Source organism: Sceloporus undulatus, chromosome 1 (assembly GCF_019175285.1).
Source record: "Sceloporus undulatus isolate JIND9_A2432 ecotype Alabama chromosome 1, SceUnd_v1.1, whole genome shotgun sequence".
In the NCBI taxonomy this organism is placed as follows: domain Eukaryota; kingdom Metazoa; phylum Chordata; class Lepidosauria; order Squamata; family Phrynosomatidae; genus Sceloporus; species Sceloporus undulatus.
This window is the reverse complement of record NC_056522.1, coordinates 320,921,616-320,948,513: the sequence shown is the minus strand read 5'-3', so window position 1 is coordinate 320,948,513 and position 26,898 is coordinate 320,921,616. Positions and strand designations below refer to the sequence as shown.

The 26,898-nt window shown below is 42.3% G+C and overlaps 1 protein-coding gene across 1 annotated transcript in view; it reads left to right on the top strand.

The window, feature by feature from the left end:
- The window catches only part of VPS18 (VPS18 core subunit of CORVET and HOPS complexes), a 31,032-nt gene extending 27,785 nt beyond the window's left edge, over window positions 1-3,247 (top strand). The window contains 1 exon segment of the mRNA XM_042445178.1: window positions 345-3,247. Coding sequence (XP_042301112.1) covers window positions 345-1,073 — 729 coding nt within the window. The 3' untranslated portion in view covers window positions 1,074-3,247.
- Window positions 3,248-26,898: the final 23,651 nt, after the last annotated feature.

Genomic DNA, 26,898 nt, shown 5'->3' with positions numbered 1-26,898 from the left:
AAAATGGGAAAAAGCCGAAAACAAATCCAGAAGTGTGGACCCACTTAGTCAAGCCAGTGCCACTCAGCACAGCAGTCAGAGGGTCAGGATTAAAATAAAAAATGAGACCAATGTGGAAAGACAACTCATTTCAATTTTGCACCTCTGGACAGGCATATTTTCAAAATGACCTGTGATTACTAAGAACAGCGTCTAATATCTAATGGAATAGATGAAGGGCATTTGATTCTTATGCTCCTGTTGCCCTAGCAGTGCCCTCCCACAAATATTTTGCAATAAGAGTGGCAGAATATGGTAACAGTCTCCTTTCCCTTCTTTCTTCCTTTTTGATTTCCCCCACCCAGGTTGATGTCGATATGGCAAAGTCCTGCGCAGACCTTCCTGAAGAGGATGAAGAGCTGAGAAAGAAGCTCTGGCTGAAGATTGCACGACATGTAGTCCAGGAGGAAAAGGATGTCAAGAAGGCTATGGCTTGCCTTTCTAGCTGTGAACTACTGAAGATTGAAGATGTCCTTCCCTTTTTCCCAGACTTTGTCACTATTGATCACTTCAAGGAAGCCATCTGCAATTCCCTTGAGGCCTACAACAAACACATAGAAGAGCTGAAGACAGAGATGGAGGAAGCAACACAGAGTGCCAAAAGGATCAGAGAGGACATTCAGGAGATGAGGAACAAATATGGCTCTGTGGAACCCCAGGAAAAATGTGCAGCCTGTGACTTTCCACTTCTAAACCGTCCCTTTTATCTCTTTCTCTGTGACCACATGTTCCATTATGATTGTCTTCTCCAGGTAGTTTATCCAAACCTGCCTGCCTATAAGCAAATTAAGCTGGAGGACCTTCAAAAGAAGCTTTCAGCGACAAGCCAACCCTCCAAATCCCACCATCGCCCTAAAGATACAGATGTAACTGGTCAAGGAAAGGGCCAACCAAGTCGTGAACAGATGAAAGCTGACATTGATGATATTGTGGCTGCTGAATGTGTATACTGTGGGGAGCTAATGATCCGATCAATTGACAAACCTTTCATTGAACCACAGAGGTATGATGAGGAGATGCAGAGCTGGTTGTAGGGTTAACATGCTTCTGACTGAACAAGAGTGTGAAATGGCCTACAAAGCATAATACTGGGCAGCTAACTACCAGACATCTGAAACTTGATTTCTAAAGAAGTTTGCAACAGTATTATACAATTTTTGTTCTCCGAGTCAGCTCTGTAGAATGGGCCATCAGTGCTGGTCCTTGATACGAAATCTTTTCCAAGAGCTGGAGGTCTGCAAAGCACTCCAGCTGACGAATCTCTGTACATACATCCTCATTACAATTACAGAATAGACTTTTCTCTTGTTGAAAAGAACTAAAAATGAAAGCTTGTGTCACATTTGGGCAATTCCCCTATTTCTGTAAAAAACTAGGTAGTGGTGGAATTGCCCCGTTGCATAAACGTACACATACAAACAACACAAATGTGAAGTTTCTCCTTGTGTTATTCTTGGCCAGACAGCCAAGAATCTGAAACATAAAAGGTAGTAAATGTGCACAAGCTCCATTTTTGAATATACGTATATCAGTTCTATTAATATGGTGTTATAATGCTGTCGTGTTTAATATGCACTCAGAGCAATTCCATATAGATGCTGTGTCTTCTTGTCTCTTAGCAGTTTTCTGCTCCCAGTTTCTTGAAAAGTTACTTGGGGAAGTTGCAAATTGTTTAAATTTTCTGTAGGGTTTCTTCGCTTTGTTCAAAGTAAGTGGACAAGTGATGCCACTGTTCACTGAAAACTTTTGTGTAGATTGGAGGTGAATGCCAACCAAACTCTCACATGACTATTCCTACTGACCAGGTTAGAGCAGCATTTTGCCACTTGTGATCTTAATAAAATGACTTGTGCACTATTTTCTGGATATATATGTGGGGTGATAACCTTAAAACAGAGTGTTTTAATAATAAATTGTACAATTGAATTGGGACTACTCAGGATTCAGTTTTAGTAATCCCGAAATTATTATAGGAAAATAAGATTTGACCAACAGTTGGGTATTGCCTCGGAGTTGAAAGTTGATTTATGCCTCGTCTTTTAAAAGCGTATATTCTCTATGTGCAGTGGGCCCTTTGCATTTGCTGGGATTAGGGGTTTACGACCACTATGAAAGTGGAAATTGCAAATTAAAAAGCCACATTTTTTTTATCCTGAGGTGACACCTCTTTAAGGATCTCTAGGTCCTCTAGCGCAACTCTGTGGTCAAAATCTGCCAGAGGTTGACCATAGAATTGCGCTGGAGGACTTATAAGTTCCTAGAGCATTATTTTCTCTAGGAAATATCTAGGTCCTCCAGTGTTACTCTGTGGTCAGCCTCTGGAAGAGTTGAGTTGGAGGAACTAGAGATTCCTAGAGAGAACAGATAAATCAAATAATCACATCTGTGAACACCAAAGCTGCAAATGTGGAGGGCTGGCTGTACATTGGAGTAGAGAATGGAGTAGAATCATAGAGTTGGAAGTGATCACAAGGGCCATCCAGTCCAACCCTCTGCCATTCAGGAACTGACAACCAAAACATCCCTGAGAGATGGCCATCCAGCCTCTGTTTAAAGATCTCAAAAGAAGGAGAATCCACCACACTTAACTTACTCTGTGATGCATTTTCCCTATTGTGTCCTCTGCTCCATTTTCCTCAGGTTGAGCACCCCTTTCCTTTTGTGAGAAGGCTGAGGCAAAGAAGGTGTTGAGTAAATCTGCCTTTTCTCTGTCCCATGTTAGCATTTCTCCATCTATTCTCCATGCAGTGGCCCTACCATTTCCTCCTCTTTACTGTGAACATACCCCCCAAAGACTCTTTTATTGTTCTTAACCTCTCTAGCATGCCTGAGCTCATTCTGTGCTTTAGGTTTTCTGACTGCCTCTACACAACATGAAATGCCAACTAAGAAATTGGGAAGCCCAAATAGGTTTGTTTCAAAAGGATTTTGTAACTTAAACCACATTCCCTAGTGGATTTGGTTTTGGCTGCAATTAATTAATGAGTAGATCATATCTGTACCAGAAAGTTACCATGGTGAAGCTCCTTTGTTTATTAGTGTTGATTTTTTTTTTTTAATTGTAATTTCTGGCTGAGTTCAGAGTCTCTGTTGGCTGTTTGGAGTTTCCAGTTTTGGTTGTTTCAGTTGCATGCAAATATAGGCAAATAACTTCTTTTGTGGAGTAACTGAATACCTGTTAGTTTTAATTAAAAATATGTGCATAACTTATTGCTCACACTGTAGTATTTATATGCTACTAAAAAGCAGACACTATACACAGCAAAAGCCAGTATATAACTTTATATTACTATTATACTAGGTTTTCGAATTCATGATCAAAACTGAAGTTCTTCTAAAGATAACAGTATATCCACAATCCAAATCCATACTCGGGTAGTTTGGATTTTTACAGCAGCTGACCTTTACTTGTCAGATGCCTTATCTGAAAAGTAGCATTTATGCTGAAATCTAGCATGTTGCTTCTCTACTGTTGCACATCTAGCCAGCTGAAAATTTCAGAAGAACAAATGTCCTGATCTTCACCAGAAATTTAAATCTGTTGGGGTCAAGCATACCTAGACAGCTAATATGGGAGATTGGGAGTCCTTTTGCTGCTTGTCCATGGACAGTGAGAAGCCATTCTGCCCTTTCTTCCCACAGACATCCTACCAGTGGTTTTGTGTTGTTGGGATGTACATGGGAGAGCTGTGGTGTGGTCCCCTGAATGTTGGATACCAACTCCTATCAGTATGTTCAGTGTCTAGAAGATGCGGCCCTACAACACCTGAAGGACCACAGATGCTCCAGCTCTGTGTTAGGACATAGATTGGAAGATTGTGCCACTAGCATGCACTCTGCCATCCCATTCTGTGTGATTAAGATTAAGGGTAGGTGGATAGTTTCACTATACTTGTAGGACTGGCTGCCACAACTACGGCAAAAATAAGCAGTTAACAGCACTTTAACTGCAGGACTCAGTGCATGGAGACTGGGAGGTAATTTGGTAAGGATATTACCCATCCCTGTTGAGAGCTCTCATGCCCTGTTAAACTACAAATCCCAGAATGCATAGCATGATCATAAAGAGTTAAATTGGTGTCAAACTGCTTTATTTCTACAGTGTGAGAGCAGCCTGAGTGAGAACCAAACGGATAGTTGATTAATAATCTTACTGTAGGCAAAAGGTATTTTAAAAATAGTTTTGTGATAAAGCAAAGCTAAGCTGAAACGTGCTGTAATGAAGTTATTCTCAAGATGTAAAAGAGAGTTTGTCTCTGGTTTTGAAGCTATAAGGGACAAAGTACTGATACCAGGAAGCAAAACATGATTAGAGCTAATTGTAGGCCTGGGAGCAGCACTACAGTTAACCAAGCCAGGGTAGGCAACCCCGGGCCGGATGCAGCCCGGTGAGGCCTTGGGACCAGCCCCAGCCCGGTCCTGCGCGATTGGCTGTGGGGCCTTGGGGGGCAATTGTCTATAGAAGCCTCGGAACAGGATTTTATTTAACATTTTTAAAAATCAGCAAATTTTTTCGCGTGTCTCCTCCATTTTTAAAAAAAAAGTGTCTTCCATTTGAAAATTTTGTCCACATTTGTCCTGTTTATTTATAATTAATTTTTAAAAAAAATTATTTAATTATTTATTGTTGGCTCGGCCCCCAGTTGTCTGAGGAACAGCAACCGGCCCCCGGCTCAAAAGATTGCCTACCCACCGAACCAAGCCTTCCAGATGTTAAATTAAACAGCTTCCATCTTGCCTCACCTTTATCCACATGCTGGGAATTGTGGTCCAGTAACATAATGAAATGCCATAGGTTTCTCCAATTTAACCCAGTTCTCACCAAACAGAATTTGTGTGGACGTATGTTAGAAGATTGGTGTGGCAAAAATATCCTAATCTGTTTTTTTTTAAAGATTAATGTTTCTGTAACTGTGTAATATTTATGTGGGGGGGGTACTGATCAGTTTCTTTAATGACCAGTGTGCTATATTGGGGGGGGGGGAGGAAATAGCTTTCTTGTTAAACTTTGGTAAATATAACTGGGAATATATACAAGAAAGCTCCAGAAAATTCTGGATTAATGTGCCAAGTAAAATGTTCCCAGGAAAACACAAATTAGTTTTTGCCATTGTTTTTGTGCTTTAAATCAAGAAAACCTTCCGTTCCTCCTCCACTCTTGTTTGAAAAACTAAACTTGAAGTTAAGTGAGACACAGGAGAGCCCATAGAATGTTCACCTTCTCTCTCCTCCCCTAAGACTGTAAAGTTTTGAAAAACATTGCCCATTATAGCAGTTTTGATGTGGAAGGCCTGGGATTTTGAGTTGTGTTTTTCAATGCTTTGGCTCAGAAGACTGTACTAGAGTTTTCCTAGCAGAGAATGCAAAGCCCCTCACCAGACTATAAATCCCAGTTGCTACAGGATGGAGCATACAATCAAAGGTGGATCAAACTGTAATGTAGATAACTCTCAGAGAATTATAAAAACAGCCCATTTTAGAGCTTTAGTTGTATGCAAATTAGTGATCTCGCAAGTGAAGTTGATTATAAAATCTCAAGAATTCAGTAGTGAAGAACATTCCAAACATGGAGTTACAAGATCTGTTAAGCCCAAAAGGTAGCCTTGATAAATAATTTCACGCCTAGCCACCCTCTCCCTGTGGTATGAAAAGAAATGGCTGCTTGAGATTTGGAGAGATTCGATCTAATAAAAATGCTAGGCTTTCTCTTCCTTCTGAATTTTGTGGATAATATTAATTTCTATAATATACACTGAATTATTATTATTATTACGTCGGGAGTTTTTTGTTACAAAGCTTCTCCTGTTGCTCAGCCGTGGCGCTTCAGAGTAAGAAGTCATGAGTATTGTGATATTTGAGCAATGGTGCAACTATCTTATCGCTCATATAGGATCTTGTCCATCTTCAGTACCATCTAGAAACGCATGTATGAAATCTGGTAACCTGGACTTCGGACCTCGAAAGGGCCCCATGCAGAGATTTGGGAGCAGGCAGGGGGACAAAAACACCTCAGGATGCTCAGCCAGCAGGGCTACAGTCTCAAACTGTTGGCAAAATGCAGCCAGTGACAAAGCTGGGAAACTGGAGTACTGCTCCCTACATCTTTCCATTAGCAGGGCTGGAGCCAAGTTAGCTGAGGATACTTGGAACTGCCTCCCCCCCCCCCCCCACAGCCACCTGGTGATCTTAAAAACTGGGCTAAGTGAGAGTTAAGTTTGGTTCCAAAAACATTTGTGGCCGAAGATCAGAGTGCCTAGCAAAGCTCCCTATCTCAGGAGGCGTAAGAGAAAAGTGTAATGTAACACTCTCCTCATTCCAGTGTTGAGGCTCAAGTGCATATAGAATGACCAGCTGCAGCACAAGGCCTGTTTGACCTGCTCTCCCAGCCATGCTTGCCTGCCAGATGTTCTTTCCCTCGCTCTATCTGTTGCTCGGTCAGAAGCTGCTAACCAGCACCATTTCCACTTCTCCAACCCCCTTCCCAAACCCAATGTCATTCTTCCCTCTTCACTCCCTGCACTGGTAAGAGGATGCCATCCTTATCAAATTCCACCCAACATCAATGTTTAATATGGGAAGAGCAGGTGAGGGTGGGGAAAGCAACCCAGTCCCCTCTGAACAACTGGGAGCCGAGAAGAAAAGAAGGAAACAATTGTGAAAGGGGTGCGACTGGTAGGGGAGGCCTGCTGCTGTTCCTTGTGGCTGTATTGTTCTCCATAATATAGAGGTGAATTAAGGTTATGTGCTGACGTAATGCAAGTGGGGTCTCCCGGCCTGCAGGTGCCTTTTTGATCTAGTGCAAATTGAGCGGGCAGGAAGGAGGAGTTTGTTCCCCTCCCAACCTGCTCCCAGATAGCCTGCCTTCTCATCTGGATATCTTAATACAAGTTGCTGGTGGGTGGCTTTGTTGTCTGCTTGCTGCCTAGGATCTGTTTGGAATCAGTGGGTGGCAGACTCATAGGAGGTAGAATACACACACACCATTTTATCTGACGAGACTTTAGGAGAATCAACCATCACCTCTCATCTTGTATTGTCAGTCACAAAGACACAAGAAAGCCTGTGCTGGATCTGAACCAAGGGATTATCAAGACGAACATTATGTTCCACAGGGCCCTCGATTACTTACAGGAAGCCTACAAGAACGACATAAGTGCAACAGTTTTTCTCTATTGTAGATTATCTCCTCCGCCTATTCCCACTGAACAGGTCAGTGGAAAGGGCGCGTTAATAATCTTTGAACAAGCTCATTACATTATTTTGAACTGGCACTAGATTTACATTTCTTGTTGTCATGTCTACTCTGCCTATTGTGACCTATTCAAGGGTGGTTGGTTTTTTTTGTGGCCAGAATTTATTCCGCGGTTCCGTTCCATTCTCCAGCTGAGGTTTGGCTTGCCTCCAAGGTCCTCAGCCGTGTTTTCCATGGCTGAACTACTGGAAAACGGTCGGGTCTCTCTCTATATATTTAATATTTGTTCAAGGATTTCCAGCCTTGGCCATGAAACTCCACTGGGTGACCTTGGGGAAGTCAACACAACGCTCTCAGTCTCAGGGGAGGCAATAGCAATCTGAACAAATCTTGCCAAGAAAACCCCATGACAAGGGTTGCCTTAGGGTCACTGTAACTGGAGACGATGAAGGCACTCAACAATAACAAAATGTTCATAGCCCACTTTAGGTCACTAGTTATTTTTACAAATACCCTCTTTATCAAAGGTTTCCGTATTGTGTCCTCATGTAATAGAGTTAACATTGCGTTTAAGGCATCTTTAAATGAACTGTGGTCTCATTACTGTTGGTAACTATTTTGTAATGAAGGTAATTCCTTCCCTTCCCTTTATTCACATATGGTGCAGGGGTCAGAAACTGAGAAGTTGATATAAGAGAATGTTTGTGGCTATGGTAAATCTGCTGACGAATCTTCTTGGTTCCCAATAAACACCCTGCTCATATGACAGTACTTAAAAGTTATCTTATAGGTAGGAAAGTGAGATGAGTTTCATGCATTTTTCTTAACTTTCACTAAATAAAATATTGTTGTTCAAGGCCTTGAAAAATGCAACCAAAAATGGAAAAACCAAATCATGGTGGTCAGCCCGCGCAGACCAGGTGGACAAACCTGGATCCTCAGATGTATTGGGCCCACACACTTCAATCAGTCCAATCTAGTATGACCATTGGGAAGGATTTGCAGAACTGTAGGTTCCTTAACCCTTGTGGGCAGACTGTATATTTCCCTTAGACCAAGGCCTGCAACAACAAACGGTCGGGGGGATTTCAAGTGCCTTTGAGATTGGAACAACTTCAAGGCTCCTCCACCCTTTGGCCGCCTCCTGGGAGAGGGCCATGTGGAGGAGCCAGAGAAGGGTGAGCACTTGGTGGCCCTTGGCTCCTCACACGGTCGTGGCTTCTCCCTTGAGGAGAGTGTAGTGGAGAAGAGTATGAGAGGATAGGCAAATGCTCACCCCTCAAGGCTCCCCTTGCCTAGCTTTCTGAGGAGATAGACGGGTGGAGGATGATCATGGGCAAATGCTCACCCTTGCCAGGCCTCCTGCACCTGGCTTTCTTTCCTGAGAAGGTGGAGTGGCAGAGGAGGAAAGGGGCAAACCTCCCCCTCAAGGCTTCTCTGTCATTTGGCTTTTTCCTTCGTTCCCAACGAGTCAGCAGGATAGAAGAACAAAGCAGGTTCCTCTCTGCTGTTGGTTTTTCTCCTAAGGAGAGGGCAAGCAGAGACAGAGGATGGAATTAATATTTTATAATTCTAATCTAATTTCATTACACTTGTCCCTCCATATTCGATAGGTTAGTGGCACAAAGACTTCCCTGAATATGAAAGAAAAAACCCGCAAATAACAAAAACAACCACGTTTTTTTCCTGAGATGACACCTCTCTAGGAATCTCTAGGTCCATCCAGTGCAACCTCTGTGGTCAACGTCCGACAGACACTGACCATAAAACTGTTTCTGGAGGTGCGACAAAGGCCTAGCAGATATCTCTCTAGGAATCTCTAGGTCTTTCAGGTCAACCTGAGTTAAAGTTGACCGGAGAGTTTACACTGGAGGACCTAGATAATAATAATAATATATGTTTTATTATAAACCGCTATTCCATAGATCATAGCATTGTACAAGAAATTAAAAACAGTACAAGAAAAAATCGACAATAGATATATAAACTAATAAAACTTACAATTATGGATAAAAAACATTAAGATACACGGTATCTTTCAGGCTAGCCCGGATGAGACGCTGGGCCAACCTGTTCTCTCCCTCAACGGTCGAAAGATGGCAGTTTAGGAGGGAGGGCACTCTGTCTTCACAGGCTAGCCTCTTGATGACGCTGGGCCAGCCGTTTCTCTCCCCACAGCCCGAAAGATGACAGTTATGGAGGGAGGTCACTCTGTCTTGTCTAGGCTAGCCCCTGATGATGCTGGGCCAGCCTGTTCTCTCACTCCCCAACGCCGAAAGAGCCAGTTAGGAGGGAGGGCACTCGGTCTCAGGCTAACCTCTGATGACGCTGGGCCAGCCTGTTCCTCTCCCTCAACGCCGAAAGATGACAGTTATGGGGGAGGTCACTCTGTCTTCGGCTAGCCCCTGATGAGCTGGCCGCCTGTCCTGTCTCTTCTCGCTCTACTCCCCACGGGTCAAAGATGGCAGTTATGGAGGGAGGGCCCTCTGTCTCAGCTAGCCTCTCTGATGACTGGGCCAGCGCTTTCTCTCTGCTCTCATCTCCCGCACACCGAAAGATGACCAGTGATGAGGGAGGTCACGTCTCAGGCAAGCCCCTGATGACGCGGGCCAACCTTTTCTCTTCGCCTCAACGGCGAAAAATGGCAGTTAGGGAGGGAGGGCACTCTGCTTCAGGCTAGCCTCTGATCGCTGGGCCAGCCTGTTCTCTCTCTCCTCTCACAGGCCGAAAGATGACAGTTATGGAGGGGGTCACTCTGTCTTCAGGCTAGCCCCTAGACGCGGGGCCAGCCTATTCCTCTCCCTCAAGGGCCGAAAGATGACAGTTATGGAGGGAGGTCACCCTCTTCAAGGCTAGCCCTGATGAGCTGGGCCAGCCGTTTCTCTCTCTCAACGGCCGAAAGATGACAGTATGGAGGGAGGTCACTCTGTCTTCAGGCTAGCCTCTGATGACGCATGGGCCAACCTGTTCTCTCCCTCTCAACGGCCGAAAGATGGCAGTTATGGGAGGGAGGGCACTCTGTCTTCAGGCTAGCCTCTGATGAGCTGGCCAGCCTGTTCTCTCCCTCACAGGCCGAAAGATGACAGTTATGGAGGGAGTGCACTCTGTCTTCAGGCTAGCCCCGGATGACTGGGCCAGCCTGTTCTCTCCCTCACAGGCCGAAGATGACAGTTATGGAGGGGGGCACTCTGTCTTCAGGCTAGCCTCTGATGACGCTGGGCCAGCCTGTTCTCTCCTCTCAACGGCCAAAAGATGGCAGTTTATGGAGGAGGGCACTCTGTTCTTCAGGCTAGCCTCTGTGACGCTGGGGCCAGCCGGTTCTCTCCCTCACAGCGGCGAAAGTGACAGTTATGGAGGGAGGGCACTCTGCTGCTCAGGCTAGCCTCTGATGACGCTGGGCCAGCCTGTTTCCCCCTCACAGGCCGAAAGATGGCAGTGGGAGGGAGGGCACTCTGTCTTCAGGCTAGCCTCTGATGACGCGGGGGCCAGCCTGTTTCTCTCCTCAACGGCCGAAGATGGCAGTTATGGAGGGAGGGCACTCTGTCTTCAGGCTAGCCCTGATGACGCTGGGCCACCTGTTCTCCCGCACAGGGCCGAAAGATGAAGTTATGGAGGAGGGCACTTGTCTTCGGCTAGGCCTCTGATGACGCGGTGGCAGCCTCTGTTCTCATCCTCAACGGCCGAAGATGACAGTTATGGAGGGAGGTCACTCTGTTCGTCAGGCTGCCTCTGATGACGCTGGGCCAGCCTGTTCTCCTCAGGCAGGCCGAAAGATGACAGTTATGGGGAGGGCACTCTGTCTTCAGGCTAGCCTCTGATGACGCTGGGCGGGCAGCTTTTCTCTCCTGCAACGGCCGAAGATGACAGTTATGGAGGGAGGTCACTCTGTCTTCAGGCTAGCCTCTGATGACGCTGGGCCAGCCTGTTCTCCGCCTCAAAGGGCAGAAGATGACAGTTTATGGAGGGAGGGCACTCTGTCGTCAGGCTAGCCCTGATGACGCTGGGCAGCCTGTTCTCTCCCTCACGGCCGAAGATGACAGTTATGGAGGGAGGTCACTCTCGTTTGCGGCTAGCCCCTGAAGATATTCCTAAGAGACATATTAGTCAAATCATGAATAACCAAATCCACAAATATCAATCCAGAATTGGAGGTATGAGTGTATTCTAATTAATCCAAAATAAAAATAATTATTTATAATATCATAATTAATAAATATTTATTTAAATTACTGTGGCCCAAAAAGTTTAGGTATTTCATTTTGGCCCCTAACTACTGCCAAGTGGTGCAGGTCTGCTAGACTATATTATGTTACTAGGCTGCTGCTTTGCACAGACTGAACAGGTGGTTGGAGACCTCCTATGCATATATAGTTTTGTATGCCTGTAGGAGTAAATGTACAGATGGTTTTGTGAAGCAGACAGTGGAGGTTACAAATGAATTAAAAACACCCAACAGTTAAGCATTCAATGAAAAAATGATTCAGAGAGAGATCTCCGGAGGATGGCACTCCATTTCCCGAAAACCTTTGCCAGGGATATTCTACTTTCAGATCTCTTTAGTACAGGATGGAGAAGACATCCTAAACAGGGCAGTTTACTTGGTGTGTATGCAGGAAATGCAGAACTTTTTAACTCACTTGTTTCGTGATACAATCTTGTTTTAAATGCTATTTTTTAATAATGTTCAAGACAGAAATTTAAATTTTTTATTTACTAAATAAATAAATAAATCTGATTCAAAAGTTAAAATACTGATTTTTTAAAAAATTATCCACCCTGATAGGATATAAAGCCTAGATTCTCTGGTCCATCACATTTGTACCAGTCATTTTCCCTTGTGCACCTTCCCAGCACTGCTTCCATCCCAATTATAAGAGAATTTATCAGAGAAGCTCTAATGATGGGTAATCTGCCAGATGCAGGTTTGTTACCAACAGATGCAGAAAGCATCTGAGTTTAATAAGTGGAAAGAAAGGATAATGTTGGCTGATCTGCATAATATCAGCTTGGTGAACAGTTTCAAGTTTTTCTACACTTTTGGGGGTTTACTGTGTGAGGGAACCAGGGACACTTTCTTCGCAGGCAACTTTCATCAAAGCAAATATTGAACAAAGAAATACCTTTATTCCAAAACATCAATGGTGAATGGGCAAAAAAAGTTTCACTTTCTCAGTCTACAAAGACAGGCTCTGTGAAAGTGAGTAGGGTGTGTGGTTTTCTTATATATTTTCATGCTTAAATATTAACAATTGCTCACCAGTTATATAGTCCACCTGGAGCTTCCTTTGGCTAACTGGACTGTCCTCCTTACTTACTCTTACTGACCCACTCATCCCTGGACTATCTCTAGCTCAGGCCTGGAAGAGAGAGAAAAGACTGATAAAATGTTAAGAGGTAGCAATCTTTGCATCCCTACACTGTACTCCACTAATTGCTGGTTTGCATGCTTGCGAAATTCTGTTTATTTTGCTTTTAGCCCTCAAGTCTATTCTTGAATCATTCTAACCAGGAACATCATTAGAGAAAGCGGGAGGACAGCACACAGGTGACACCTTAAACGGTGGGGTGAACCACTGCTCTCCATACATCTTTCTTTTTGCAGAATGGGCTGTGGTGTTTTTTCTGTTGTCCTTTGAATATGCTGAAGAGTGAGGTGAGGTTCAATGGGGATACGAAAGAGGAGAGGCACAGGTTTTTTAAAAAATATTTTTAAATTCTTAAAAAATTAAAACACCATCTTACCAAATTTTCACTTTAGCCACATGAAACAATGTACATGTAAAATACTGTGCCATATGATATTTTAATTTAAAGGTGCAGTTTTAATTTTGACAGTTGTTTATGTCACAACTATTGCCACGAGTAAGGGCTGTTTGACAATGGAACACACTCCCTCGGAGTGTAGTGGAGTCTCTCCCTCCTTAGAGGACTTTAAACAGAGGCTGGATGGCCATCAGTCAGGGATGCTTTGACTGAGATTTCCTGCATGGCAGGGGGTGGACTGGATGGCCCTTGTGGTCTCTTCTAACTCCACATTCTATGACCAATATTCCAGGTGGGGCCTACCAGAGCAGAATAGAATCACTATTACTTCTCTTGATCTAACACTATAACTCCTATTATGCAGCCTAAAATCACATTGGCCTTGTTAGCTGCTTGCATCGCACTGTTGATTCATTATGTTCAATCTGTGGTCTACTTGGACTCCCAGATCCCTTGTAAGTATGCTTTCATGCAAACTGAAAACTGGAGGAGGGCCATTATACCATTATATCATAATTATAACACCATGATTCCACTTTAATTGCTAGAGTTCTTTCTTAGGGGAATTCTGGAATTTGAGTTTAGGGAGGGGCATTAGATTTCTCAGCCAGATAAGTCTAGTGCTTTATCAGACTACAAAAACCAAGGAATCCAGCCATGGCACTTAAAAGGAAAAATAGTGCTGTAGTGTGAATGGGGCCCTGAGTATCCAACTGTATTTTACCTAGTTGTTAATGTTGATACGTTGATGGCCATTTGCTAATTAGATTGCTGATTATGAGCCCAGGGTGGCAAGTAATTAGTTCTTATTAGAAATAGCTGTGTCTGAAAGGGAAAGCTAACTGACCTTGGCAGGTAGTGCACCACCACTTGTGTGTGGCTTCAAGTCATTTCTGACTTATCACTACCCTAAGCGTCACGGATCAGCAGGATATTAACGATCTCACATATGTCCTAGGAAAGACAACCAAGATGGTAACGATCTGTAAACCCAACCAGGAGCATTTAAGTAGCTGAGTATGTTAGTTGATGAGAGAACACTGAGATAGCCCTCTAAGAATACGTGAAGGGTTTACATGTGGAGACTGAACTAACTTGTTTTCTGTGGCTCAGAGGCCAGGGCCTCTTTCACATTTCAATAATAGTATTTGAGTGCTGGTGGTTACATTGTAGGAAGCCAAGATTGCAGTTTGGGGTGGCACTAGACTCTCTCTGGCTCAGATTCTAAATACCTCTCAAACTACAATCCAACAATTCTATATATGTTGCCAGGGCATTACAGTGGAATCATAGTGCTATAGTGTATAGCATGAAGGCCCTGAACACAAACATAAGGTCAGAGCTATCAAAATGGAATATGCCTTGGAAGTGATGGGCTTTCTTTGGAGGTCTTTAAGCAGAGGTTGGATGGCCATCTTCTGGAAGAGCTTTTTTATGTATGGCATGGTGGGGGTGGGGGTGGGGAGTAGGACGGTGTCCCTGAACTTGCTTCCAACTGTGATCTTAAGAAATGTAAGGGTAGGGCTGGCTAACTAGGTCAGCTATCAGCATCACATCACTTTAACACTCTTAAAGTTCCACTATCTGCTATTCAGTTCGAGTACATTTAAATACTGATTCATTACCCTGAGAGGCTCTAAGGCAGTGGTTCCCAAACTTTGGTCCTCCAATGTTTTGGATGTCATCTCCCAGAATTCCTGATGTGTGGCCCAGCTGGTGGGCCTTCTGGGAGCTGAAGTCCAAAACATCTGGGGATCAGAGTTGGAATCACTGCTCTAAAGGGATTCAACTGTAACAGGTCTTGGGACCCATTTCTGTCCTGCAGGAGCTGCATGGCTGCAGAAAAAACAACAGGAGAAAAAACTGCCAGTGCATGGAAGTCCATTTCCGAATTTAAAAAATAGGGAGTGTTTTAAATGGAGGTCCTGTGACCTACTTAGGTGCAGCGTTCCCTCTTTTGTCATAAAAGGGGCATTCTGAAGGGTCAAAGTATCACACACACACACACACACACCACTGTCTGAAGGCATGCACAGCCTTTTCCCCTCTGCTCCAATCAACTAACTTGCCTTCTAACTACCATCCCCTCTTCCTTACAGACTATATTGGCTCTAGCAGTATAGAATAAACTATATGAGGCCAACATTTACCGTTCTAAAGTTCCTAGTTACAGAATTTCCACACTCTCGTCCACGCTGGTTGAACAACGGTTTTTCATGTCAGCTTCTTCATGTGAACCCCACTCTCATCTGTTGAGATGGGGCAATGGATGATAACCAGTGACATGGTGGCCTGTGTGAGTGGCATGAATAATCCCTGGGAACTTCCGTAGGCCCCATCATACTGCCTAAAGACATGGAGGGAACTGGGATGATCCGGATGCCCCTCCCCGAATCGCTCCGTCAAGTGCCCACTACAAATTGAAATCGAATGCATTTTGACAGAAATCGAATGCATTCTTAGATTGGCCGCTGCAATAAGCTATCGTCATGGTGACGTTTGCAGGGCATCGGGGAAAGTCTCCTCCCTTTTTAAAGAGCCGCAGGCACAGGGGTTTCAGCGGGCTGAAGCGAGGAGAGATGCCCCCTCTCTCTCTTTTTTTATAAACCTGTGGGCTGTTTGGGTCAGATCTGCCCCTGTCCCAGGCAGAGGATGGATTGCCATTTTTTTTTTTTGCTTTTAAAAGCAACATTCGCGTTCCCTTTGCTTCCCTGCTGTACTGCTGTCAAGAAACAAATCATTCGCAATTTCTCAAAAAAAAATTGTTAAAAATGTAACATTGATTGTTTGCAACATTTGTAGCTTCTCCCTCGTGAGAAAGCAAGTGCAAGCCGGCTCCATCTGCCTCTGGAATATAAACCATGCGCATGTGCGCTCAAAAAATTTGTTAAAATGAAACATACATTCTGATATAAACAATGCGCATGTGCGCTCAAAAAAAATTGTTTGAATTGAAAAGGGGGGGGGTTGCCGACATGAGCGCTCCGTCATGACCTGATTTTTTTCCTCCGCAAGGAAGGAATGCCAGCGACAGAGGGCTTGGGCAGGGGATGCAGGGAAAAGAGGCCCTAAAGAATGCTGCTTGCCCTTCTCCCTTCTTCCCAGGGCTCTTTCCTCTCCCCCTCCCCCTTCGATGAGGGGAGGAAATGCCTTGCCCTTTGCCCACCCTCTGACCTAAACCCTACCCTCCAATTTGGCCGCGATCTTGGATCGAGGCCAAAGTTCTCATTCCCAGGACCCGGGGATTTTAAAAAGAAACAGTATTTGCGCCGATTTCAAAAGACCCGCGCTAGGGGCCATTTAACACGGAATGGGTGTGCAAGCCCCGGATTCGCTTGTGTGAGATTCGGGGTGAGTAGGAACTTCACGTGATTGAATCGGTTTCAGAACCGATCTTTTTTGTAATGTGAATGGGCCCTTAGTGTTACCTTGCTGTTTCTTTTCCAGGCATTTCAGTATCTTTCAGGAAATGAATTGAATTTTATGGTACAAGCTCTGCTTTTATTTGCTTTGTATCTATCTGCTGTTTTCTGTTTGTTGTTATGATTGACTGCTTGCCATCTTTGGAGTCTGATATCAAAGGTTGGCTCACAAATCATCTGCCTAACTAACCCTGGAAACAGGCTTGGCACAATACAAAGGTGGCAGGCAGCTTATGGATGGCGAGTTCAGGACCTTTTGCTTGATTGGATTTTATATTTATTTAAGCTTGGTTCAAAGCTTTGCCAGTTAGGAGCAAAACTAAATTTAGAAGCAGTTGAGCCACCATTAATCGCTTCTTGCAGTTGTTTTTCCACCAGACCTTCCCACTGGCATTGCCATGCAGCAGCTAGCAAAGATGCCCACTGTTATTCCTCTCGTGCTATATTTCAGTGCAGTCAAATGCATCCATGCCACTTTGAAAGTTGTGGCAGAGTTGAAGAGGCACAAAAAAATTAAGTAAATTCTTTCAATTTGAGACATTTTTGAGGTTGATGACTGAGGAACTGTTGTGACGTCCAAGCTTGATTTCCCCCAAAATATGAGGCAGGACTGAATGGTTCTGGAAAGGACTTCAAATTCTACTAATCTGCAGACTTGTTAGTGAGCCTTGACAAGAAAACAATTACATACTGTATATAAATTCACATGTAAGTCTAGACATTTTAGTAAAAAAAATTGACCCAAAAAACTGGTTCAACTTATTCACAAGTTAGTTTAAGTACCGTACTTTAACTCTTATCAAAAAAGGAATCATGCCTTTCTCTGAAAAGAGTGGTGACTTAAAAAGCACCTAAGAAGAAACACTGACTTCTACTCTATTTGCTGCAGTGCTATTTCTGGACTTTTTGAATGCCTGGGTGAGAAAATGGCAGCACTAGCAGCTCTTTGGTACATCCTGTCAAAGAATCACTGAGAGGAATCAGGCTTTGAAGGATTTGAATAAGACATTTGTGTATGTTTAGTCAGCTTAATCAGACAAAGGTAAAGGCTATAATTACTGCTAGTCACCATTTTCTTTGTTTGGTCTTTCCATCCTTTTTGACATGAGTGTGTTTTATTAGCCATGCCTATACCTGATCACCTCTTCCACACATCGCACAACCACAATTTACCATAGTTCTGTCTTCATCCATCCAGCCTTTAGGGTGAGCACAAAAAGTTATGCCTGCAAGAATTTTGTAAGTCATTTGACATAGTTTCCCTTTGTTTTGCATCCATTGTTACATACCCCTAGGTTTTATCCTTGACTTATTCACAGATCATATTTTTGGCCCCAAAACTTGCCCTTGACCTATGCATGAGGTTGACTTATAGTACAGCATATACTATTTGCCATCCTTTTCCTGTGAATTGGACAGCATTGACTAGTTGCTTCCATCTCAGTGGAATGGTGGACCCACTGCAGATTTTAGTCTAAATGTTAAAAATGTTACTTATGATGCTAAATTCTATTCCCTAAATAAGTTCAGCACTCTGCATGGCTCCTGTAAAGTTCAGACTAAAATCAGGATTGGATTCATTGCGCCTCTGACTTGGAAGCTATCAAGCCCCACTTGAGATGGGGTCTGAGGCTGTGGAGAGCAGCATTGGTCCTTCTATTAGGCAGAGTGAGTTGGATGCTTCAAGGAGCAGGTTCAGGGTGTCGTAATAAAATGGACAACAATTTGTTATTTAATTTGTTGAATTTATTTATTTACTGAAATAGATGGGGAGAGAAGCTTGTGGGATTTTCTCACTCATGTACCAAAATAGCTTGGCTGGATTTGAATTGGATACATGGGGTATGCCATTTGCTGTTTCACCTGGTTTTGCAGCACCAAAAGGTCTTGGAATGATTCTGTTTTAGAGGATAAGCAAGATACATAAAATATGGGTCAGATAAGGCACAAATGCCTTGGTTATATCCCATTTGAATCACTGTAATGGGCACTACATGGGGCTGCCTTTGAACAGTGTTCAGAAATTGCAGCTGGTACAAAGGGCTGCAGCCAGAGTGCTAACTAGGGATGACTACAGGGAGGATACAACTGTCCTCCTAAAACAGCAACATTGGCTCCCAGTCTGTTTCCAGACACAATTCAAAGTGCTCTAAAAGCATTATAAAGCTGTATATGGTTTAATTCCAATATATCTGGCAGACTGTTATTTCCTTAAATGGGCCAGCCCAGACCCTCAGATCCTCAGGACAGGGCCTTCTCTTAGTCCCACCACCTTCACAGGCATGGCTGGTAGAGATATAAGATAGGTCCTTCTTAGTGGCTATCCTTAGACTTTGGAACCTACTTCCCAGGGAGGCTAGAATGGCCCCTCTTCTTGCCGTACTCCTGTCTATATGCAAAGACTTTTTAAAAAATTCCAACAGACTTTTAGAACTGAAGGTCTTTAAAGAAAGGGCTTTAGAAACCGCTGTCTTATTTTTATTGACCTATTTCGAATGGATTTTTTATCCCTTTAAAGTGTATGTTTTTGATTGTTTTAATATTGTAAATTGTTCAATTCTATTTTATTGTTGAATTTTGTATGTTTTTAGGTATATTTTACTTGTTTTAAATTGTAAGATACATTGACTCCCAACTGTGAAGAAAAAGCAGAATGTAAAGCATAAAGCATAGTCGCCAACTGTCCAGATTGGGCAGGGACAGTCCTAATTAATCCTGTGCTGCTGTCCCACTTTTTCAGCTACCCTGAAGACCTCTCAACAGTGTGGATGAGGTATCATCCCCATTTTATGAGGGTCACATGCCAACCTTTTCCCTCCTGAAAAATATTAAGCAGGTGTTCATGAGAATGGGTTCAGAGGTATTCGCAGATATAGTTGGTATACTTTAAGAAGAAAGCTGCCCAGTTAGAGTTCAAGAAATGCAGACTTTTTTCTGGTTCTTCCCATTGTATGGTTTACTCTTTACTACTGGATAGTGATTACCAGCCTTTTAATTACTCCATTATCCGTTTTTGTTCCTATGGGGCAAAGACAGGTTTAATTATTAAATTTTAATTACTATTTCACTGCATTTATTCCCATTTAAAAATAGAGTAGCTGGGAGGAAATCAGTAAAGTTGCTTGCCTTCTCACAGGAACAGAAGTGTACAGTAAGACAATGAAAAGGCCATTTTTATTAATCCCCCAGCCAGGCTTAAAAAGAGATTATAAGATGACAAGAGCCTATAAACAGGAACCTTTTAATTAAAGGCACATATGTCCTGAACAAGTTCAACAATCTAATTCTACAATTTGCAAAAACAAACAAACAAACACAGAAGGATGGCATAGAAAACCCTGAAATTAAAACCACCATCTATTATTTCATCTGGATTCTTCATAAAAATGAACAAGAAAAGGATTGCAATGCCAAAGAAAATGACTAGAGTTGTTGAAAATCTGCATTGGGAGCCAATATGATGGAGTAAGTAGTACAGGCTGAAAACCACGGAGTCCAGTATGAATATCTGGCTTGTATTAATATCTGTATTCAGCCATGTGACTCAGTGGATGATGATTTTGGACTGAACACAAGCTCTCAGGATTACTTGCCCAACAGGGCTGTTATGAGGAAAAAGTGTATGTGTATGTGTAAGTGTGTGTGTGAGTGACAGAGAGCGAGCGAGCAAGAACTTTTATGCCATTTTAATAAAGTAACCTGGAACTCCTTTCAGGATGGAATAAAAATCCAATAAATATTTAGGAGGTGCATATACAATACCTTCCATACTGCAGAAATGAAGCAATTTGACACCATGTTAAATACCATAGCTTCATCCTGTGATTTGTAGTTTGTGAGGTATTCAGCCTGGTCTATCAGAGAGTCTGGTGTTTCATCAAACTACAGGATTCTGTAGGATAAAGTTATGGCAAAGTGGTGTCAAACTGCTTTATTTTTGCAATGTGGATACACCATATATGTAAAGAAATACCAATGATGTATATAATCTTATAGTACTAAATAAGAAAGAGAGAAAGATCCGACTCTTCACCTGTTAGTTCCTCATAATCATATCCTCTTGCATTGGGTATTACAATAATATTACAGTGAGTCACTTCAAAGGGAAAGCTTAGCCTCAGCTAATCCTTCCTAGAGAAATGTGTGTGAGTGGTTTTGGTTCATTACACACTTTCTGGAGAAGCTCAGGAAGATGGATTGTTTATTTTATTTACCGAGGGTCAATCAAGGCTACTTACTTTTTCTACTCAGGTTGTATCTGTGGCAAATACCTTAGACACAGAGGTGAATTCAGTATATGAATCTCTGTATTTTTGCAGACATGTTAAGGAAATGTTAAATGAACAGAGCTGATTTTCATTTGGAGATTGAAGTTTATGCTATCACTTTGTCTGTTGATATTTGCTATAACACATTGAAACTAATATAAAACATTGCACAGCTTCTAAAATATGTTTCATAGCTAGGATACTACTTGCTATGAACTCTACTAGCTGCTGGGTTAGGTATCCGATACTGCTACCAATAATTTGTTTGGCAGGATTATCATTTTCCTGTTTTGATAACAATTAACCACCCTGGTTTAGTGCTAGGGAATCTTGGGGATTGTAGTTTATTGTGGTACCAGAGCTCTCTGACAGAGAAAGCTAAATATCTCACAAAACTACAGTTCCCAACATTCCCTAGCATTCAGGCAGGGCAGTTAAAACAGTCTCAAATTGGATTATTTCTGCAGTGTGTTTTGGACCTAAGACTCCAGGAATCTCACAGCCAGCATGGATGCTTAGACCTGTAGCTCAAAGAAGCAACTTTCCAAATCTCTGTGAATGGATGAAGAAGCCCAGTACTGTGGGAGGTATCAGAGTTCAGATGGGCTCATGAAACATTGAAAAAGATTTGGCTTCTGTTCATGATCCATCTCTTATCTCATTCAAACCTGATTAACAAAATTTTATCTGTATACTCCTTGAAAATGTTCATTTGCCTGACCAAGGGTTTCTCATGCAAGGATTTGGATGGAGACTACTACATTCCTAACCCTTAGCTTCTCAGTATAATTATAAAACACAATTTTCTTCTAAGGCAAAGCATGTACCACAGCTACATTAAAATAGAGATTGTTCTCCAGCTAGAGTCAAACAGGACTATATGGGTAAAACTTCAATGGATTTATTTTTTAATCCATTGAATCCTGTTTGACTCTATAATTGGAGAACAGTTGCTTCCCCCCCCCCCCCCCAAAATTTTTTTCTAAAAAGGTATTGGGGGTGGTGGTGGTGATGATGATGATGATGATGATGATGCCAGATTGGCACAGCTAATTCAGATAGGATATTGCATTCACATCTTTTCCCCAGCCAGTGACTCTTTTTTGTACAGGCATTTTGCACAGTGCAAACACAGATGCAAGTGAAGCTGCCCATTTTCCTAATTTCATTTGTGTGGATCAGGACTGTGCTGGTCTTGTAGGCGAAGCATCGTGTGCTCAGGAGCAAAGCTCTCTGGGCTCCTTCACTGATGCAGTCACTCTGTGGCATTGCCCCAAATGCAAGTTAACCAATAGTATTCAAGGACAAAGTCTCTATTTCCAGCCAGGCCACAGTCACAATGGCCAAAGAAGGAAGAGATTCTCTTTCAGAGGTGTAATGCAACTGTCAGGTCAGTCACTGTTGCACTGTGCTTCATTCTTCCTATGCAAATACATACTGGACCAGTGCTCTCAGTGTTATCAGCAGATTTCAGTGAGTGGGCATGATATGTATCACAGCTTGGGAGTTACTCTTGTTTTCAGTGAGCCTTATATATTTATACAAGTGTAAGCCTCAAGACCTTTAGGGAGGGCTTTCTCTCAATCCCACAACCTTCACAGGAGCAGTTGGTGAGGACTCAAGAGAGAGGCTTCTCCATGGCTGCTCCCTGACTGTGGAATGCCCTTCCACGGGAGGCCAGGTCAGCCCACTCCCTGTTCTCTATCTGCCAACAAGTGAAGACATTTTATTTAGGTAGGCTTTTGAACTGTTCATTGGATGGAACTGTAGTGTGTGTGTAAATGGTGTGCTGTTTTCTAATTAGTTTCTTTTCTTTTAATTGAAACCATGTTTAAAATATGTTTAAACATTCTAACCATTTTCTAGCATGTTTTAAATAACATTTAATTCCTTTTTAACTTTCAGTGAGCTCTCAGTCTCACTATTATAGTGTAGCAGCATTGGTGTGAAAAGTCGCTTCACTTCAATTCCAGTATTACAGGAGTCACATGGCAGGAAAGGACATGAATCTCCTTCTCTCTCCACCACCCACTCCCTATTCCAAAACAGGCTAACTCCATACCTGTCATTTTAATTTTTTTAAAAAACTTTGCATCTTTCTGTACATATGGCAAAATGATAAAATAAAAATAATTTTAAGTTGTTTTTTTCTATAATTATGCAGAAACAGTAGAATTAAATAAACCAACAGGCATGGTTTGGAATAGTTGCTTTGGAATAGTAAGTTGGAAGGGGTGAACCAGGCCCCCTCATGGCACTGACTACTATAATACCATAACTGCAATGTGTGGTTCAAAGCAATGCAGTCACACAAAAGAAGAGAGGTGGGATAAGAAACCTTTTCAAAGTGTTATGTTCCTGTTTCCTTGCATAAGATCATTGCTGCAAGACAACCAATTTTCAGTGTCTAGCAGTGCAACCTTATACATGCCTATTCAAAAATAAGCTCCACTGAATTTAGTGGATTCCCACTCCAAGCAGCAGGCACAGGACTGCAGCCTAAATAGTTTTCTCTGAGGTGCTATTAACTGCAGAAGAATAAGAGTAAAAAAGGCTGTTTTGTGCAAACAGTAGCATATGTCCAAAGCTCATGTGATGGAGTGTACTTCGCCTTTCCTTCCTGTTCCAGCCTTCCTTAGAACCTGAAAACTGGCTCTGAAGGTTTTCCTGGAACTCTGTTTGGAAGGGGACCAAGGGAGATCCGCAGAGTGGAAAGAGGTTCACTCTTCCTGATTGTGCTGACAGAAACAGCACCATTGGTAGATGTGCCCCACCTCATCCTGAACATGGCCAAGGTCAATCCAGAAGACATTCATGGAGGAGGTCTCTCCAGGATTCCAGGATACTAAAGTGAAACCCTCTGTTTAATAATTTATATTTCTGTCCAAAGATTCCAATGTCTGGCTTCTCCATTGCAGTTTACTGTACAAAGGTTTCTTACCCATTCTGCCCATAAAAATGCTTTATGAAAAATGGCTCTTTTTCTCCCCCTCCCCACTTTAGGAGACAAATGTGTATTTGTCTCCTAGATTAGGGAGCGGGAAGAAAATAAGAGCCATCTTTCATAAAGCATCTTTACTTGTTCATCTGAAGGAAATTCTTACCACTGCAGACTAGGCAAGTCATTTTACAAACCTGTCCTAAGAGAACTAAAGACAACTGCTGGGTTTGGTCTCATTAATAGATAGAAAATAAAGAGGGAACGGACTGCTGAGATGTAAGTAATCTGTGAATGCATTAAGACTTTTGTGGTTTGGCCTTCTTGCACTGCCACCATTATAAACAACTTGGGAAAATAGCCGGTTGAATGTTTAAGTATAATGGGAATCCAGGGCTCTACTTGTGACCTTTGCCATTGCTACAGGCTTATCCTGTTCTTCCATGGCATCTGTGGATCACCATGTAAGTACACTAAAGGCCCAGTGGGCTTTTGGCAGAAATATCAGTATTGTTCTGTCCTTTCACCCTTCTGAAAAGAACTAATGAAGTCCAGATTGAGTTGCGAAGCTCAAACTGACTGTAACAAAGTTGTCCAAACTGTTGTAGTTGGATCTCCTGGGAACACAGTTGCCCTTCTGTGGAAATGAACCAGGAGGAAGAATATCCAACAATGGATTCAGAAGAATGAAGGGGTTGTTACAGCGCAAGATCAAAAAATGTAACAAGAAGAGAGCAAGGCTCTCCCAATCTTACTAATACTCCCTTCCAATATGAAAATCTTCTTCAGCCAGCTCTAGCAGTTCATTGTGATCTGGAGTTAGGTAAATGCTCCCACATTTGACTACAGGTATATCTCAGTTTACATAGTAGATGTGTTCTTGGGTATTATTTCTTTAACAGAAAATTTAGTACCAGAAGCAGAAATAACATGGAACTGGCTCCTTTTTGCACCCTGGAAAGGGCACGATAGCTATAGCACTGTGGCTTTAAGATGCTCCTTTGGCGCTGCGTTGTGTAAATACAGTGCCAGAGGAATGCCATGACGCCACACACTGTGTGGAGTGGTGTGCAGCGTCGCACCGCTATGGGAGTGGAGTCTGGGTGTGTCATATGGACACCATGCCCTGACCCCACCCCCAGGCCAGCCTTAGTGTCAGTCTGCACTTGATAAATTATACATTCTCTTCATTTTTGGTTTTTTTGGTCATATTTATATTTAATATTTTGAATTTATCATAACCTATTTTAAATCCAGTGGCTGTCTGAAATTTATTCACAGTCATTGGCACTACAATGTTTTGCTACACTGAAATTCTGGACCATGCAAGCAACTACCTGGTCAGAATGCACAGGGAGGCCATTGAAATCTACAAATACCTGGACAACTTCAACAGGAAAGAAGCACTGAAAGTAAACAAAGTTTGTCTGCCAGTCCTGAAGAACACCAAAATCAAGACTCAGCACATGCAACTGAACATCACCCAGGGTCAGCCCCCCCTCCACAGACAATGGATTGCAATTTAATTAGACACACATCCATCATGCATATCCTCCCACCCTGGAGGCCTTGTCATTCAACAACAGACCAACACACAAATTAACATGTAAATCATTTCCTTCCATCCAAGAGTCACACATAGCCCAGAAAACCCACAGAAAATCTTTTTCTGCTCACTCTTTCCACTCTATTAAAAAGTGAAAAACTCAATTACTTCTCAGTTCCCACAAATTACTAATTGGCTATAATCTAACTGTTGGTTAGTTTCTAGTCCCTTTAAATAAATTCTTGAGTAGTAAGTCAGCATTTAAATTGATCTCTTCCTGCTATTTATCAGAGAGAGAGAGAGAGAGAGAGAGAGATTCTATAGCACATTCAAGTGTAGAGGGTGTTGTATTTGAACACCTACTTGGAGATTAATTGTCATCATCTTACCATTTTATTGATGGGAAGCTTATATATATATATATATATATATATATATATATAGTCCTCTGAGTTCATAGCTGAGGATAAATTTGGATCCAAGTCTCTTCAGGAAGTCAACATGTAGAAATGACAAATCATCTCTGGGACTTGCTGGAATCCAATTCTCCAATAGAATCATTTGTACCCAATGGAACATCTGGACAGCGCACTGACCAAAAAGCCACTTCCATGGTGAAAATTTAATTGCTAATGGCACTGCAAATGAACAGTGCATTTACCTTAAGGTCCTATAGTAGTGTACTACTCTTCTTAGAATTTGTCAGTTGATCACTTGATAACCTGCAGCTGACTGTGGCTAGAATCTTTTTGGTATCTTCTCTATGCATTGGTTCCCCTAGGCATGCAGTTATGCATTTCCAGTTCTGCAGCAATCACATTCAGTTTATGGGGAAGAAACATAAGACTTTATCACACGGAGACAATTGGAAGTATAAACATGGACTATCCCATGAAAATTGTGCATTCACAATTAAGATTTTCACATGACATAGTGGCCATTATCCCAGGAATATCCTGTGAATATCGTGAAATTGCAATAAAGCTTTTCACATGACATCGTCTTGAAAAGTGATTAAAGTGCCATTAACCCGTGAACAACTAGGCAATAAACAGCAACAAATAATTAATGGGAAATCCCAAAAATGCTTTCTTGCTGTTTATTGCCTGGTTATTCTCTGTTTTTTTTCTTGGATAATGGCTGTTTTATCACACTGTGTCTGATAATCTTAATTGCAATTTAATAGTAATTGCATATTTTTCAATAATAATAATAATAATAATAATAATAATAATAATAATAATAATAATATTTATATCCCGCTTCTCTGTGTAGCACAACTGGGGTGGCTTACATGTTAAAACATACAGTCCCTCCCCCTAAAATACAATTAAACAATTTATAATTAAAAATGCTTTAAAATAACAACAAATGAAACAAACACACAGCTTGAACAGTGGCTGTGGCAAAAATCATAAATATAGCATATTTAACTTTATTGGTGGGCGGTTATCTATTCAGGAAAGGCCTGCGGAAAGAGATCCATCTTAACAGCTTTTTTGAAGCTGTTTAAGGTGGTAATGAGACACATCTCATCCAGCAGGCCATTCCATAATCTGGGAGTGGTTGCTGAAAAGGTCCTCTGGGTGGTTGCAGACAATCTAGTTTTTATAAGTTGCAACAAATTCCTCCCAGAAGACTTGGGGTAGATTATATGGAAGGAGGCTGTCCCGAAGATAGGTAGGACCCAAGCCATTTAGGGCTTTAAAGGTGATGACCAACACCTTGTA